This window comes from Mytilus edulis, chromosome 4 (genome assembly GCF_963676685.1).
Source record: "Mytilus edulis chromosome 4, xbMytEdul2.2, whole genome shotgun sequence".
Lineage (NCBI taxonomy): Eukaryota > Metazoa > Mollusca > Bivalvia > Mytilida > Mytilidae > Mytilus > Mytilus edulis.
In genome coordinates, this window is record NC_092347.1 from 27,750,829 (window position 1) to 27,765,961 (window position 15,133).

The 15,133-nt window shown below is 31.8% G+C and overlaps 1 protein-coding gene across 1 annotated transcript in view; it reads right to left on the reverse strand.

Moving 5' to 3' along the window:
* Positions 1-1,125: 1,125 nt before the first annotated feature.
* Positions 1,126-15,133, reverse strand: part of LOC139521322 (collagen alpha-1(XXV) chain-like) — a 33,807-nt gene continuing 19,799 nt past the window's right edge. Inside the window, exons 2-12 of the mRNA XM_071314801.1 lie at positions 12,588-12,645; positions 11,346-11,459; positions 8,491-8,571; positions 7,156-7,236; positions 6,743-6,919; positions 5,562-5,633; positions 3,821-3,847; positions 3,072-3,161; positions 1,946-2,014; positions 1,691-1,720; positions 1,126-1,235 (exon numbers count right to left, since the gene is read on the reverse strand). Coding sequence (XP_071170902.1) covers positions 1,126-1,235; positions 1,691-1,720; positions 1,946-2,014; positions 3,072-3,161; positions 3,821-3,847; positions 5,562-5,633; positions 6,743-6,919; positions 7,156-7,236; positions 8,491-8,571; positions 11,346-11,459; positions 12,588-12,645 — 909 coding nt within the window. The remainder of the gene's footprint in view (positions 1,236-1,690; positions 1,721-1,945; positions 2,015-3,071; positions 3,162-3,820; positions 3,848-5,561; positions 5,634-6,742; positions 6,920-7,155; positions 7,237-8,490; positions 8,572-11,345; positions 11,460-12,587; positions 12,646-15,133) is intronic.

A 15,133-nucleotide genomic window follows, 5' to 3' on the forward strand; every position in this document is an offset into this window, starting at 1 on the left:
AGCAGCAACAGACAGTTTTATTATTCAGACACCGGCATAATTATTTTATATATATTAGAGAATTTGTCTGTTAGATCATCATAAAGGCATCAATAAATGTTTCTAACGTAAAGTTATAACATTCCATTTTATTCATTCATGAGATGATACTCCATGTTGCTGTTTTAACCAGAACGGCTCTTTTTTTCAATATAAAAATGTGTCGAATATTTTTCCGATATGATTATGTAATCGGTACTTTTAATCTCAATATGTTGTTCTTTTTTGTCCATTACACTATTTAAATCTTGCTCTGTCATCTATGTCCAATGAATAACTGAAATTAATGTCATACGTATTAAAATCCTATCTATTCCGTGAAGAAGTAAATAGTTGTTTCAAATGTATATAATTTGAAATAACGTCTATATGTTTGTTTATATTCAACAATTAGTTCGTGTTCTGAATATGCATGAAATATTTGCCAGTAAACATTAAGCAATTAGCTATCATTCAATTATTTTAACATGAATAAACCTAAGCCACGATAAGTATAACATTTGAAAATCATCATACCACATCTGGACATTTTCATGATACTTTTTTTTTTATCTTTCAACTACATAATACATGTATCAATAAATTTTTTTCCAATTGTTTGATCATTTCCCCCATAATCAGCATATTTAAAAAAAAATCTTTATGTTATATCAAGAAATACCGATATTTACATGAACATATTGGATACTAACATCAAACTATAACTCGCTTATGTTGTTTTCACTGGCGTAGTCTAGACTGTCTTTTAATCATACGATTGAAATATACAAGTACAGTCTTGATGGGAAATTTAATGTGACTGACAACCAAGTGATAGGTTAAGCTATCTATAAAACCAGGTTTAATCCACCATTTTCTACATAATAAAATGCCTGTACCAAGTCAGGAACATGACAGTTGTTATCTATTCGTTTGATGAGTTTTAGTTTTTGATTTTTTCCTTTGATTATGACTTTCCGTTTTGAATTTTCTTCGGAGTTCAGTATTTTTTGTGGTTTTAGTTTTTTCTTGCCACATTACTTAAGCATATTCAAACATACAATTTTGATCATGCAAATACAGTCCATATAGTTATGTGTTTTTGGATCATACAAAATAAACAAATAACTCACTTAAAACTTGTACAAAAGCTATCAATGAAGAAGATGCAATATCACGTGATGCTAAACCTTTGCCTTTACTTTTGTGTGTTGCATCTATAAAAAAATAAGTCTTTAATATATATACATATAGTTTGGGGCATTTGAATAACAGTACTAAAATATGCTTCTTATAAAAGTAGAGTTGACAATATTGCAGATATGTAATGTAAATGCATGTACTTGGCGCTTTGTTGGGAATTTTTAGTCATCTATACACTCATGACGAGGAAAGCCAAATACACATATGTAACATGACGGCTTTATATCAAAAAGGAGTAAAACAAAAATTTCAGAAAATTGTGTTTATGTACAAAAAATTAAGAGAATACGAATTTTGTTTGGTCGTTTGCTTAACATAATTATTTACGTCGAAAATATTCTCTTGACAAGTTATTTGTCTTGTTTTGTTATTGTTTTTATATTTTACCGGCGTTTTGCATTTGCGCCGATTTTTGTGAACAGGTAGGCGATGTGACGTCTAAATTTATTTTTTTTAAACATTTTCTTACCTTTGTACTGCGATAATGGAACTTTTCTATCTGAAATTATGTTAAAATATATTTAGAAACTGATCAAAATCACGTTTTTATATAATGTTCAGAAGTACAACTACAATAATAAGTAATTCGAGATGTTAATAAAAATGATGTGTTCGATTGATATTGTTCATTATAAATAACCATCTCAATCGTGTGTAGTACACATGTACTTTCCATGCTATCATATATTATAACATTCTAGAGAGATATTATGCAGCTGCTTACCGCCAGTGTTTGCCTCTGGGAGAAATTTCCTATTTCTTTTTAAACTTCCATTATCTTCGGAGGAAATAACTGAAATAATAAGGAATGTAATTTATTACCTATTACAGATAATGTATTTTAACTCTCTGATGTAATCAACACTTTGAGAAATTCCTTCTTTTTTGTAAATCATAAAACTATATTACATCATTTACTCCATTATAAAAATAATAAATAAAGATGAGGAACTTTTCTCTGAATTTTGATCTCATATATATATATATACATAAATATATTCGTACATAAATGACAGTGCATCATAAGCCTCTAAAGGCTGGTTGGTATAAATATACATGTTAATTGACTGCTTGTGTCTAAAATTGTAATATATTGTATTTCGTGTATATGTACCAAGTTGTACTTTAAAAATTAAAATATCATATATATACATGTATCGTACTATTAATGAATATATGTTTTTTTCTAGAGACAAATGCTTGTACTTTTCAAAGTATTCGGAAAAAGTCAGATGGCAAGTCGAAATTTTGATAAGCAAATGTCAATCAAAACCGATTCTGAGTATGACTTTGAACATATTTTGTCAAATGACACTTTAATTGTTCCATCCTAAAACCTTGCGAAAATCTAGGTTTGTTAAAATCACAAAGTAACCCTTTAACTTTGATAATAAATATCAAATTCGACACAACTAAACGTGACTGTATCTTATGGTTCATAGCATAATTCATAGTCCGAGATTACGGCCCCAGCTTGTCTGGCAAAACAGACGTTGGACGTCAGAGTAATCTCGGTCTAAACTCGGTGACTATGATGATCATGTTCTTAAAATGTCCATCGAACACGGCAAATCTGATCTTGCACGCATTTTGAAGGCTTAAATGTCAACATCATATTCTCAGAATGTAATTTTGAAATTTAAAATTCTCTTCATAATGACCAACACACTCCTTTTGTCTACTGAAGAACTAAAGAAATCAAGTACTAATATATATTGGAGAAATTAAATTTGATCACTGCTAAATTATATGTTGGTGATCATATCCGTTCAAGAAGCTTATTTTAACTATTTGGAAGTAAAAAAATGTTCAAAACATTTGACAAATATCTAATCAGTCTGTGTACTGACCTACTGAGTCGCCTTTGTCTCCTTTATCACCTTTAAAACCTCTCGGTCCCATAAGACCATTTGTACCAGTATATCCCACGTATCCATTTCCTGTTAAAAAACGAGTTAGCACAAAATTATACACTTGATTTAACTTATCGAAGCCTATAATTGTAACTGATACAGTAACGTGCTATAGCATTGATAACATATACGGCATGTATATTGGATGTGTATTTGGCTTTCCGAGTTTTTATATACTCTAACAACATGCAAAGTTAGGTTGTTTAATACATGTAAGTATTGTATTAAAAGTTAAAAAGTACCGATAAGGTATGATCTTCTGTACCTCAAAGGTTAGTAACATCAAAATAACTAATACTTACCTCTTTTTAAAAAAAAAATGACATCCGTGTTTACAAAATGATGTTGAATCTTAATGTGATACTTTAATATGATATAATTGTAAAGTCTAATACATTAAGAGAAATGCTGGAATAGATTATATACCTTTTTGAAATACTGAAATTATCGACTAAAACATGTTTAAACACTTACATTTTGAACATTACTATCAGAAACTTCACATGCCAAAACATTGATTTCATTCAATGCTAGTAGATATTGTTTGGATTTAGTTTTCTAAAATACATGTACAACAATTCTTTACTGTAGGTAGACGTGGTTGTGATTTTTCTATTCAATTTTGATCGTGTATAATATGTCATTTGATTTTTCGACCATTGTGTTTTTGTAAAACTCCTACTTACCTGGTTCTCCTTTTAATCCAGAATCACCTGAAAAAAAAATAGTTTTACATGCAAATGCATATTGTAGCATAGGATACTTTTAATGAAAATTCAAATATATCTGTAGTATTTTGAGTAGATTATTTAGATTTTGTTTACTATTTGTTGTTTGTCTATCTTAAAGATCTATACAATAGATATAGTACGGCGGCTTTGTGAAAAATTGTGCACATCCTGCTACAAGCATGAAATTTGTCATAGACCTTCCTTATCTATTACTATTTTATTTCAGATAGGGAGGCATTTGAAAAAAATGTCGCACTTCCGGTAAAATCCAAAACGGCGGACTTCATACTTAAATCAGCCCAATATCGAAGGCTAGTATGTGAAAAGGTGTTACAATCATGATACTATCATAATATTTGGTACAAACCTTTGTTTTTTTTACTACTTTTGGATATATAATATAGATTAGATGTCTTTAAAAACCCTACTTCCGGTAAAATCTAGTATGGCGGACATTGTACTAAAATTAGCTTATTTTTTAGGGAGGGGTAATTGAAATATGTTTAAACGTATTGCTACTATCATAACATTGTGCAGGAACCTTTCTTTAGTGATTATGGTTACAATATATAAGACATATTTCTTTAAAACCCTTACTTCCGGTAATATCCAAAACGGCGGACATAGAAGTATCAATTTCTTATTTATATATTCAACTTTTTTTCAAATTGTAAAGAAAACGTTGCTTTTTGTGCTGGTCATTAAAATTTTGGCTTTAAGTTATCATCAAAACCACTTATTCTATTCTGTTGTAAATGTTTAAATACAAAGCTAACACTTCTGGTAAAAAAAAAACCCAATCTGGCTTAAATTTCAAAGATGAGTCCTCAATCCATATCTTCGATGTAGAGTTTTGGATAGATTGATTAAAACAAAATAAAATCACTAAAGTACTAAAACATTTTTAAAACTACTACTACTATTCGGCTAAAAAAAATGTGTTTATTCACGATCACCACCACATGCACATAAGGCAGTCTACGGGAGATCCGATTTTCCACATTAACAACGACCTCATCATCCTTTCTTACATGCACACGTACAAGCTTCTGAAAAAATGATGAGGCCTCGGAAAGAGTTTTTTAAAAGGGATCCTCTTTGTCCCTTCGACATTCATTAGCGCTTGGACTGGGTAGCATAAGAGCCAATTCCAAGCTCGTCCCCCTAAACACCTGCCTTAGTATATTGCACGTTTTACATGCTGGAAAAGACTAGACCAAGTTGAGGGAATAGCCTCAATTAGCCTTCCCTTTTGCGCAAATAGGAAGATGTGGCATGCGTGCCAATGAGACAACTCTCCATCCAAATAACAATTTATAAAAGTAAACCATTATAGGTCAATGTACGGCCTTCAAAACGGAGCCTTGGCTCACCCCGAACAACTGAACCTTTTTAATTAGTTTACAAATGTTTTTCAATGATTGTTTAGTTAGTTTTTATTCAGTTTGTAACCTGATAAAATCACAAAAATTGCATCCACCAAAAATTCCAATAGCTTTTAACATACGAAACAAGGAAATTGAAAGTGAATTTCTACTATTATTATAGAACTATTTCAATACAAAGCTGACATAGATATCAGAATCGAAGAATGTTCTAATAATTCAGTTAAAAATTTATAAGATAACAAAAAAGACCTATCCTATATCAGCTTGACAAACACTTATATAAAAGACTTTATATAATAACTATATACCTTTATCGCCTTTATATCCTGTATATCCTAATTGTCCTCGTTGTCCTTTTTCTCCCTTCGACCCTCTGCCACCTAAATTTAGATTATCAATTCAGTCAGCTGATTTGATTCTCTCTATTTTTTAGCCAAATACAACCATTGACAAAGAACTTAATTATTATAACATTATTGCAGTGCCCTCAAATGTTTTTTTTGTAATTTGTGTTTATTGATTGCTGTCTCATTGACGTATCATTAGCTTTTTGTACATGGACATGCAATGAATCACATAAATCATGATTTTATTATAACTAACTGTTAACATTATATAAGATTTAGTATTCCTATGAAATTCATACGTTGAAAATATGTAAACATTTCTTTCATATGAGCTTTCTGTGAAAAAACATTATGGCTTCAGTGTCATGGAATATGGCTTTCCTGTAATTGAATTCCTTGGTGATTTGTGAAAATAAAGTATAACCGAGAAATTATTTACTTTAAAAGCTCCCAATAATGTAAAATCATGTGGTTTTAATCGATAACAAATTAAATTACAGAACATAAATTAAACAGACGCATTGATACGTAATTAGATGCCATGGAAAGCTTTATAAAAACTAAATTCAAGTGTTGACTTATTAGGGAGCTTTTGTTTGTATTCTTTTCTGGTACAAATCTCATTTTAACCTTATTTATAACAACATCTATTTATATAAGGATAAATATTTCCAGTTAAATTACACAACCTTTCAAACTGCACTTATTTCATCATAAATTTAGCAAACAAATTAATCCAAATTGTGTTGTATGCTGCTTATACAGACGGCATATGTACTATCTTGATATAGACACCGAAATCACTAACTTCTTTTTGATTCTTTTCACGTCTGCAAAGTTGTTAGCGGTGAATGCTTATTGGAAGGTAAAAACAAAATTCTAATGCTCCAAACTGTAACTTCTAAAATTCTGAAACTAATGAAGACATTTGCGCTAAACGTTGTTGTTTATATATGTTTTGTAGGTTTTTGCTGCAATTTTATTTCATTTAAAAACGTAGTGATGCGTTATTGTTTTGATACTGTTTTAATCTTATCTTTGCCGATTCACGAAGATAGTTCCGCATGCACAAACTGTACAATAAGGAGTCAAGAATCAGGAACAGTTTCTATATTAATTAGTATTATATGTGTTAGACTTACAAGTACAGTTTCCACCTGAGTAACCATTTCCACCAGTTTCGCCCTTTTCACCTTTAGGACCTGAATAACCTTGTGCTCCCCTTAAACCTGGCGGCCCTTGTGGTCCGGGTAATCCATCATTCCCTTTTCGTCCTCTTTTTCCAGGCGGACCTTCCATTCCTGCTGGTCCAGGAGTACCTTTTGTGAAAATAAATATTGTCCGTAAGGATATTGAAACTGTATCAACAATGATTCGTTTTGGTGAAAAAGTTGAGAAAAGAAAGAATACTTCGTATGGATACACATAGTTTTCATTGAATTGGTGGAGCCGCGTATTAAATTTTTCCAGTTAATTAGTAAACATATCTATTATTTCGTGCGAACCTTTACAGTATATGTAATGAATAGTTTCAGAAATCGTTTTATTTACACACCTGGTGGTCCACTGGCTCCCCTCAGCCCTCCCGGCCCTACTGGTCCTACTTCACCTTTCTCACCATGATCGCCTTTCAAACCTACAAGATAAGAAGCTACTTAGAATATGTATTTTCATGGTCATATTAAGACATCTTAATAGTAAACTATACCTTTTGAGTCATTGTTGAAGGTCATACGGTGATCTATTGTTGTTAAATATAATATTTGGTCTCTGGTGAACAGTTGTCTCACTGGCAACCTTACCACATCTTTATTTTTATACTTATATACATCGTTTATTATCAAAATACAGTGGAATATGTAAATGTCAAAGATTCTCGTGTAACATTTATTCAGCTGTTATCAGTGCCTGTGCATACATGCAGATGTATTAACAATTCGACGTTGTTCTCTATTAGCACGAATATCGTATATGACTTAGAAGAAAAATAAATGTCTTTTTGGCGTGTCTATTTGTAAAGTATATTGGCGAAAAAACAAAGAAAGGATGTGATATATTTTCTTTGTGATGGTAATTATTGTTTGATCATTAAAAACAATCAACAAGGTGTAATCACGTCATTTATCAATGAATTTACTGCTGTAGACTGAGGCAACAAATACTGCACAGCAGTAAAAGTTCCTTATTCTACATAACAGACTAGATAAGTCTTTACAGTGTATGTAATAAAATATCTTCTAGCTGATTAATTAATCACAAGAAAGTTCGTGTGGACATTTCGAGGTATAAATGTTTACAACTTTACTTTTCTAGACCTTGGATGGTTTATAGAGAGATTGACATAAGATATAAACATTTGTCTATATATGTTTAAGACCGTTAATGTAACTTAGTTTATTGCTTTGTGATTGTCTGTATTGTTGGATTGTCTTCTCTTTGACATATACAACATCTCCTTTTATTCACGGTACACTTGGTCAAATAACAAGAAGCTGGTTTGACTAATAGAAATCAAGTGCTATTCAAATCTAGAGGTGGTTTAGTTTAGCTGAGGATTATAACAATTCAAATACTAAAATTATAAAGAAAATTATCGTAGGATCTGTGGATTATAACAATTCATATAATAGAATTGTAAAACAAAAGTATCCTTTTACTTATTTGATACCCTTATTTTCAACAAAAAACAACATTTATTGTTGTGGCTTTATAAAACAAAACAGATACAAGTTTTTGGCAACAGAACAACGTTGAATAGAATCACTGCTAGTCCATATATTCCCGAAACTTTGCCACACAACAACGGTTTTTATACAAAAGAAGAAAGATTAAAAAGAAGAACAAATATAAATCAAACAAGATTTTATAATTGTGTCAAAAAAAGACTCGCCTCTGTCTCCTTTGAATCCAGGAAACCCAAGTAATCCTTGATGTCCTCTAGGTCCCGTTTCACCTTTTGATCCTTTAACACCTGGAAACATATAAGCATAAACAGTTTTAATGTTATTAAAGCTGGCAAAGAATTATAAGTGATTATAGGTATTGAATACATTATTCTTTCGACGTAGGTAAAATCTTTCAATTGTGCGTTGAATTAATAAGGCATATATCGAAGATTAGTGAATCAAACGTCTTTCATAAGCGAACAATCATTTAACTCAAAAAGGGGGTATGTTTTTTTCTATAATGCTGCAATCACACGCAATTCGAATATTTTTTAGAGCTAATCCCCCCTTCCCCCACTACATTGGAGTTAAATGATCGTTCCCTAATATTACATCAAAATTTTGTCAGAATCATTAGGCTGGAAACCCAAATTCGATAAGTTGCTGTCTCATTGACATGCAATATGGAATTATCAAAAATATTCAAAACAATTACATTAATCAACAATGATCCAAACTCAGTATTCATAAGGTAGCCTCTTAAACATTATCCCGTGTCGTTGGTTAACTCATGTTGTTAACTTCAATGTTATTTGTTCGCTGTTTGGTAGTTGTCTCATCGCCAATCTTACCAAAAGTTTTTTTTTTATCTACAGTGACACAATTCTGCTTTCGTAAAACATGTAACATAAACTAAAGTTCATGAGTAATTAGCTGATCTGGCATTCTTCAACTTTTTGTAACATTTATAAATGTGAACTTTAAAATATGCAAGTCAAATTTAGATTGTTTCCAAGGTGACTGGAGCTTTTATTTTTTTATTATTTTTTTTTTAATCTCAAGGAAGCTTTTAAACCAATAGTTCCGAGTTTTAAAGCTGAAATAATCTCTCGAAAAATTTACGGACGCCACCATGTGTTATTTGGCTGTTATGGAATATCGCTTTCCGAATTAGACTAATACCGGTCACCGGTTTAACATGTGAATAAAGATCTGATGACCCTTCCAGAGCACATGATATATGCCTTAGGTTTTATTGGGGTTCATGTTTGAAGTTCCCAGTCTTTGTTTTCTCAATTGTGTATCTTATATTTTTGGTTGTCTTTTGGTGTTTTTCGTTTTTTTGCCAGGGCGTTTAGTTTATAAAATTGAGAAAGGAAATGGGGAATGTGTCTAAGCGACAACAACCCGACCATAGAGCAGACAACAGCCGAAGGCCACCAATGGGTCGTCAATGTAGCGAGAATTCCCGCACCCGTAGGTGTCCTTCAGCTGGCCCCTAAAAATATGTATACTAGTACAGTGATAATGGACGTCATACTAAACTCCGAATTATACACAAGAAACTAAAATTAAAAATCATACAAGACTAACAAAGGCCAGAGGCTCCTGACTTGGGACAGGCACAAAATTGCGGCGGGGTTAAACATGTTTATGAGATCTCAACCCTCCCCCTATACCTCTAGCCAATGTAGAAAAGTAAACGCATAACAATACACACATTAAAATTCAGTTCAAGAGAAGTCCGAGTCCGATGTCAAAAGATGTAACAAAAGAAAATAAATAAAATGACAATAATACATAAATAACAACAGACTACTAGCAGTTAACTGACATGCCAGCTCCAGACCTCAATTAAACTGATTGAAAGATTATGTCTTCATCATATGAATATTAGGCACAATCCCTCCCGTTAGGGGTTTAGTATCATACTATCATAAAATATATGAGAAGAACATAACCCGTGTCATGCCAACTGTTTTAAAAAAAAATGTGTTTAGTTCCGATGCAAAAACCCTATAAGTGAATCAATATTAAAGACAAAATATGCAATCTTTAATGACCTGACAACAGTATCATAACTAGTTTATTTTTGACTTATGAGTTTAGATGTCCCTATAGTATCTTTCCCCTCTTTTTTGTAGTACTTTATCATATTTTAGATTCTGTCTGACTAATGATACTATTGAGAAACTTATTTCCACAAAGAATGTTTAATTCTTATTATGTTTATCTGTTTTTGTAATTGCAGTGCATCTCCCTTTATGGATGTAACCAATCAACAACCACAGGATTTGTGAAGTTTTATAGCTCACCTAATATATATGTGTTTAATCAACTTGGAATCCCTCCAGATTGTAAAAGTGCATGATACTTTAGCAGTTGAAGAATACTTAATATTGTTTATACCCAAAAGAGATAGCAGAACAAGTGAAAAAGCAGTATATATAGTATGTTGAACTACTGGATGATTATTTTACCATGAAACATTATTGACTTTATTTGAAACTTATTTTGAAAGTATTTTGAACTTTGGCTGTGCAATGTGTGGATATAATAAGGCATCCAATATCGAAAGGGTTCATATGTATTCGTTTAAACTTATTCTTAAGTTAAACGAAACTGTTCAATTCAGCCTAGACAAAACCTCATATGAAATCTGAACTCAATCAAGACAAAGACAGAAGAAAGTCTAGGCGTGCTCTATAGCTGCAGAGATACAGAAAACAATAAATTTCATGAAGACCATAGTTTTGTTGTAAAAACTCATGTGCAATTTTTACTGCTTATGGCGAAAATCAGCTTAATATTTACAGCAACACCAATAAAAGCTACTTGAATACCCCTATTCGTTTTTTTCAGTAACGACTGCGATGTTGGATGTTGGCTGCATCATCGGATAAAAAGTTGAAACAATTAACATAGAAGCCAAGTAATGAACAAGGTTTACACTGAGTCTTCGTGACGACGGACACCAAGTAATGAGCAAGGTTTACACTGAGTCTTCGTGGCGACGGAAGCAGAGTAAAGAGCAAGCTTCGCACTGAGTCTTCATGTAAATTGAGTAATGTTCACTGACCTTGTTGACCTGGTGGTCCCGGTGGCCCTGGTGGCCCTGGGGGTCCTGTCTGAGCGCTCGAAACTTGAGCTCTTTTTGATCTTGCATAGTAATTATCTTGTTGATTATAGGTTGCTTCAAGATAAAAAGTCAATTAATTTTAGCTTAATATGCGGAATCTAGACTATTTATTCGCTGTATTTCTCCTGGGAATAAAGTCAATTTGTTTTCCTTTAATGAAGATTAGGTTAGTTAATACCACTGCAGCAGCTTTTGAAGAAAAATCAAAATATGTGATATATATATATGGTGACTTCTAATGTACTTTAAGGATCATAAACTTCTTGACTTACTTATTGGATATTACTTTTAAATATGAAAAAAACAGGTTAAATTAAAAAAACGTACATTGGCACTCATACCACATCTTCTGATATCTATGTAGTACGATGTTGTTGTATTCGACATAATAACACACGATTAACTAAAAATAACATGTTTACGTATCAATGAAAAGCGACAATAATCCGAACTTTGCATAAAGGAGTAGGTCCGGTAAGATCCATTTTTGGCCCCAAAATGTAGCAGTTTTACAAAATTGTTAAAATGTAAACTTTTAGTTATTTATTGGACAGAAGAATGCTTCTGCTACATAAATATGGACTGTTTTTGACAATACAATGCATATATATCGGGTAGTAGCACCATTAAGTCATGTTAAATTACTGAAATCTTCACAATTCTAGCATTTTAGTTAAATTTTAGACGGTATCCATGTAAAACGAAAGTGGCCGCATTCGTGTTCATCCTTAATATTGAAATGTAAGTTGTATTTGATGATAATACATAACATATATAAAGGTTGAGGATGAACACGGATGCGGCCACTTTCATTAATAAAAAACCATTTGAAAAGTGACATTTTTCGGCATATTTGGTAGATTTTTCATATTTGAGCTTGAAACGGATCATTTTTAATGACTAAATCAGTTAAAATCTTTCACATAAACTAATTGAATCAAATGAAATAGACACTTTTAAAAGTGTTTAAAAAGTGGTCAAAATCTTTCGTTAGATGAACCTGAAATTTGAGGCCAAAATCGGTCCTTACCGGACCTATTCCTTAACCTAAAAAAATTACTATCGTGAAACAGAACTTGAACTTAGCATTATGAACCCATTTGTCACATTCTTCTTTTTATAGATAGCATTACTATTTTGTACAAACACTATAAATAGAGTACTAATTTGTTCTGAACTTACCTGTTTGTTTTTTGCATGTATTTGACAAGGCTGCACATTGTTGTAAAAAGCCATAACTCTGAAACGACAAAAAGTATATTAAAAATAATGTCAAGAATTAGAGTTTACATTCGTTTTAAATTACGTTTATCAATTACTTTGAAACTTATTATTTGATGGCATACCGATTACATGATAGACGTAGATCAAATGTGATTTTGTCGCTATTTTATGCTAATCAACATGTCTCTGTAATCGAGCGTAACTACGTATTAATTTATCCCCCATAGCCAATCGAACGCTTCCTTCGTCATGGTTTTTACTACTTGACTGAGGAGACCCAGTTAACCCTTCAGGTTTGTTCCATAGAAAGACAGCACTGAATTATACTCAAGGGTACCATTAAAACTGACAGAAAACAAATCATGAATTATGAAAACTTCAAATGCTATAGTTTGCCAGTAGGATAAATAATCACTTAATCCAAATTAAACAAATAACTCCTACATTTATGGACTGAGGTGGAGACAAACTTTGTTTTCCTAATTTGAAAATTAGCAATGAGAATTGTATATAGCTGATTAGAAGATGTGGTATGAGTGCCAGTGAGACAACTCTCCATCCCATTCACAATTTGCAAAAGAAAACCATTATAGGTCAAAGTATGCATATTTGATCATTTGAACATTTATCTTAGATGGCATTCGTGGTGGTATATGGTTTGTACTGCTACAGAAATACTTAAAACGATGAATCGTACATGTCTTTATACAGTTAACGTTGTCTGCTTACAATAAAGATCATCGTTCTGAACATGCATAAAATATTTGCCACTGGATTTTTGACTACTTGCAATCATCAATTTGATAGAGAACTCGTTTTTATGCCCCATTTGTGGGCATTATGTTTTCAGGTCTGTGCGTCCGTTCTTCCGTTCGTCCCGCTTAAACTTAAAAGTTTTTGGTGGAGGTAGTTTTTGATGTCCAATCAACTTGAAACTTAGTAAACATGTTCCTTATGACATGATCTTTCTAATTTTAATGCCAAATTAGAGATTTTATCCCATTTTCATGGTCCACTGAACATAGAAAATGATAGTGCGGATCTTGGGACACAGTCTTGTTAATACCAGATTTACAGATTTAAAAAATTCAAATTCATGGATACTTGTGGCCTAAATATATTAAATTCACAAGTTTTGTGACCAGTATTCTAAGTTCGCATTTCCCACATGATTGTTAATTTGAATCGATTATTCCTTTTATAAATAGTAAACTTGTTTATTTGAAAATTTATTAAAATTCATCAATTATATAAAATTATGGAAATAATACATGTGTTGATAATTAGACAATCATTCTTCTATGACCAATCGGCAACAATTTTTTTAAATGAATTATTCAAACCTCCATCTAGTTTTGAATTTCTGACATTTCAATCACGAAGGTATGCACATTATATCATATCTCAAACACTATACCTTTTTAAAATTGCTCAATATGTTATTTTAAATTCAATAAATGAATAACAGCATTTTCATTAATAATCTGTTTTATAACGATAAATGCTCTTTTTAATCGTTTGTAGCGTTGTTTGTTTGAAGTTTATGAACCTTCGTTGTCGTTTTATTTATTTATTGTTAAATAGTTCTATCTACACGTTATGGGCTGGCTGTTTCTTCTATTGTCATATCTAATTGTGTTTGTGTTCTTCATTAGTATTCCATTTCATCAACTCCCAAGGACATCATTTTCAATACAATATTTTAGAATATACTCGTCGATATGGATCATTACTGTAAGTTAATTAAGCGGAACAGTCATTCATTTTTAATACTTTGTCTAGAATTAAATTGTGAGTTTCGGAAGCTTCTTGGAATCGTGATTGTGTGTAATACGAAATTATGTGGTCTTGCTTATTAAAAGACGACTGTCAAATGCAGTCTGATCCTTCTTGAAGAGTTTAAAGGACTGTTTACTATCTGTCAGCTATTTTAATATACATGTTTATATATTAATTTAGTGCAATCACAACTTTTTTTCTTTTTTCTTTTTTGTTGTTTTGTTATATTAACCATATTAGTATATGGTCGTTGATATTCGATACATAAAGTAACCAAATGCCGATAAAAATAAAGAACTCAAAGAGTTTTAAGATACTGACTTAATATATAATTATAATATATAAACGCAATTTAAACATGAAATACGTACAAGAATCTAAAGTTTGATTAGGATATAAAAAAAATGGTCTCCTGGACTTCTTTCAGTCATTAAAACCTATGATTGGCTGAACGGAATGGACAGATACGCAATAACGTCTGCTCATACATGGAATGTTAAAGCCGATGTTTCGCATAGGGAAAAAAATGTCTGCATTTTACAGAACCCTTGCGATAACCATTTGATTGGTCCATAGATTGACTGTTGCAGGGTAACATTTCTGCTTCTATTCAACATAGTGACCCTCATGTTCTAGTGGCAGTCCCGGCCAATCCTTCACTCTGGTCGACCTATGTGGAGAGGGCTTACAGAGGCTATGCCTGTTGTCCAATCCAATTCAATTTA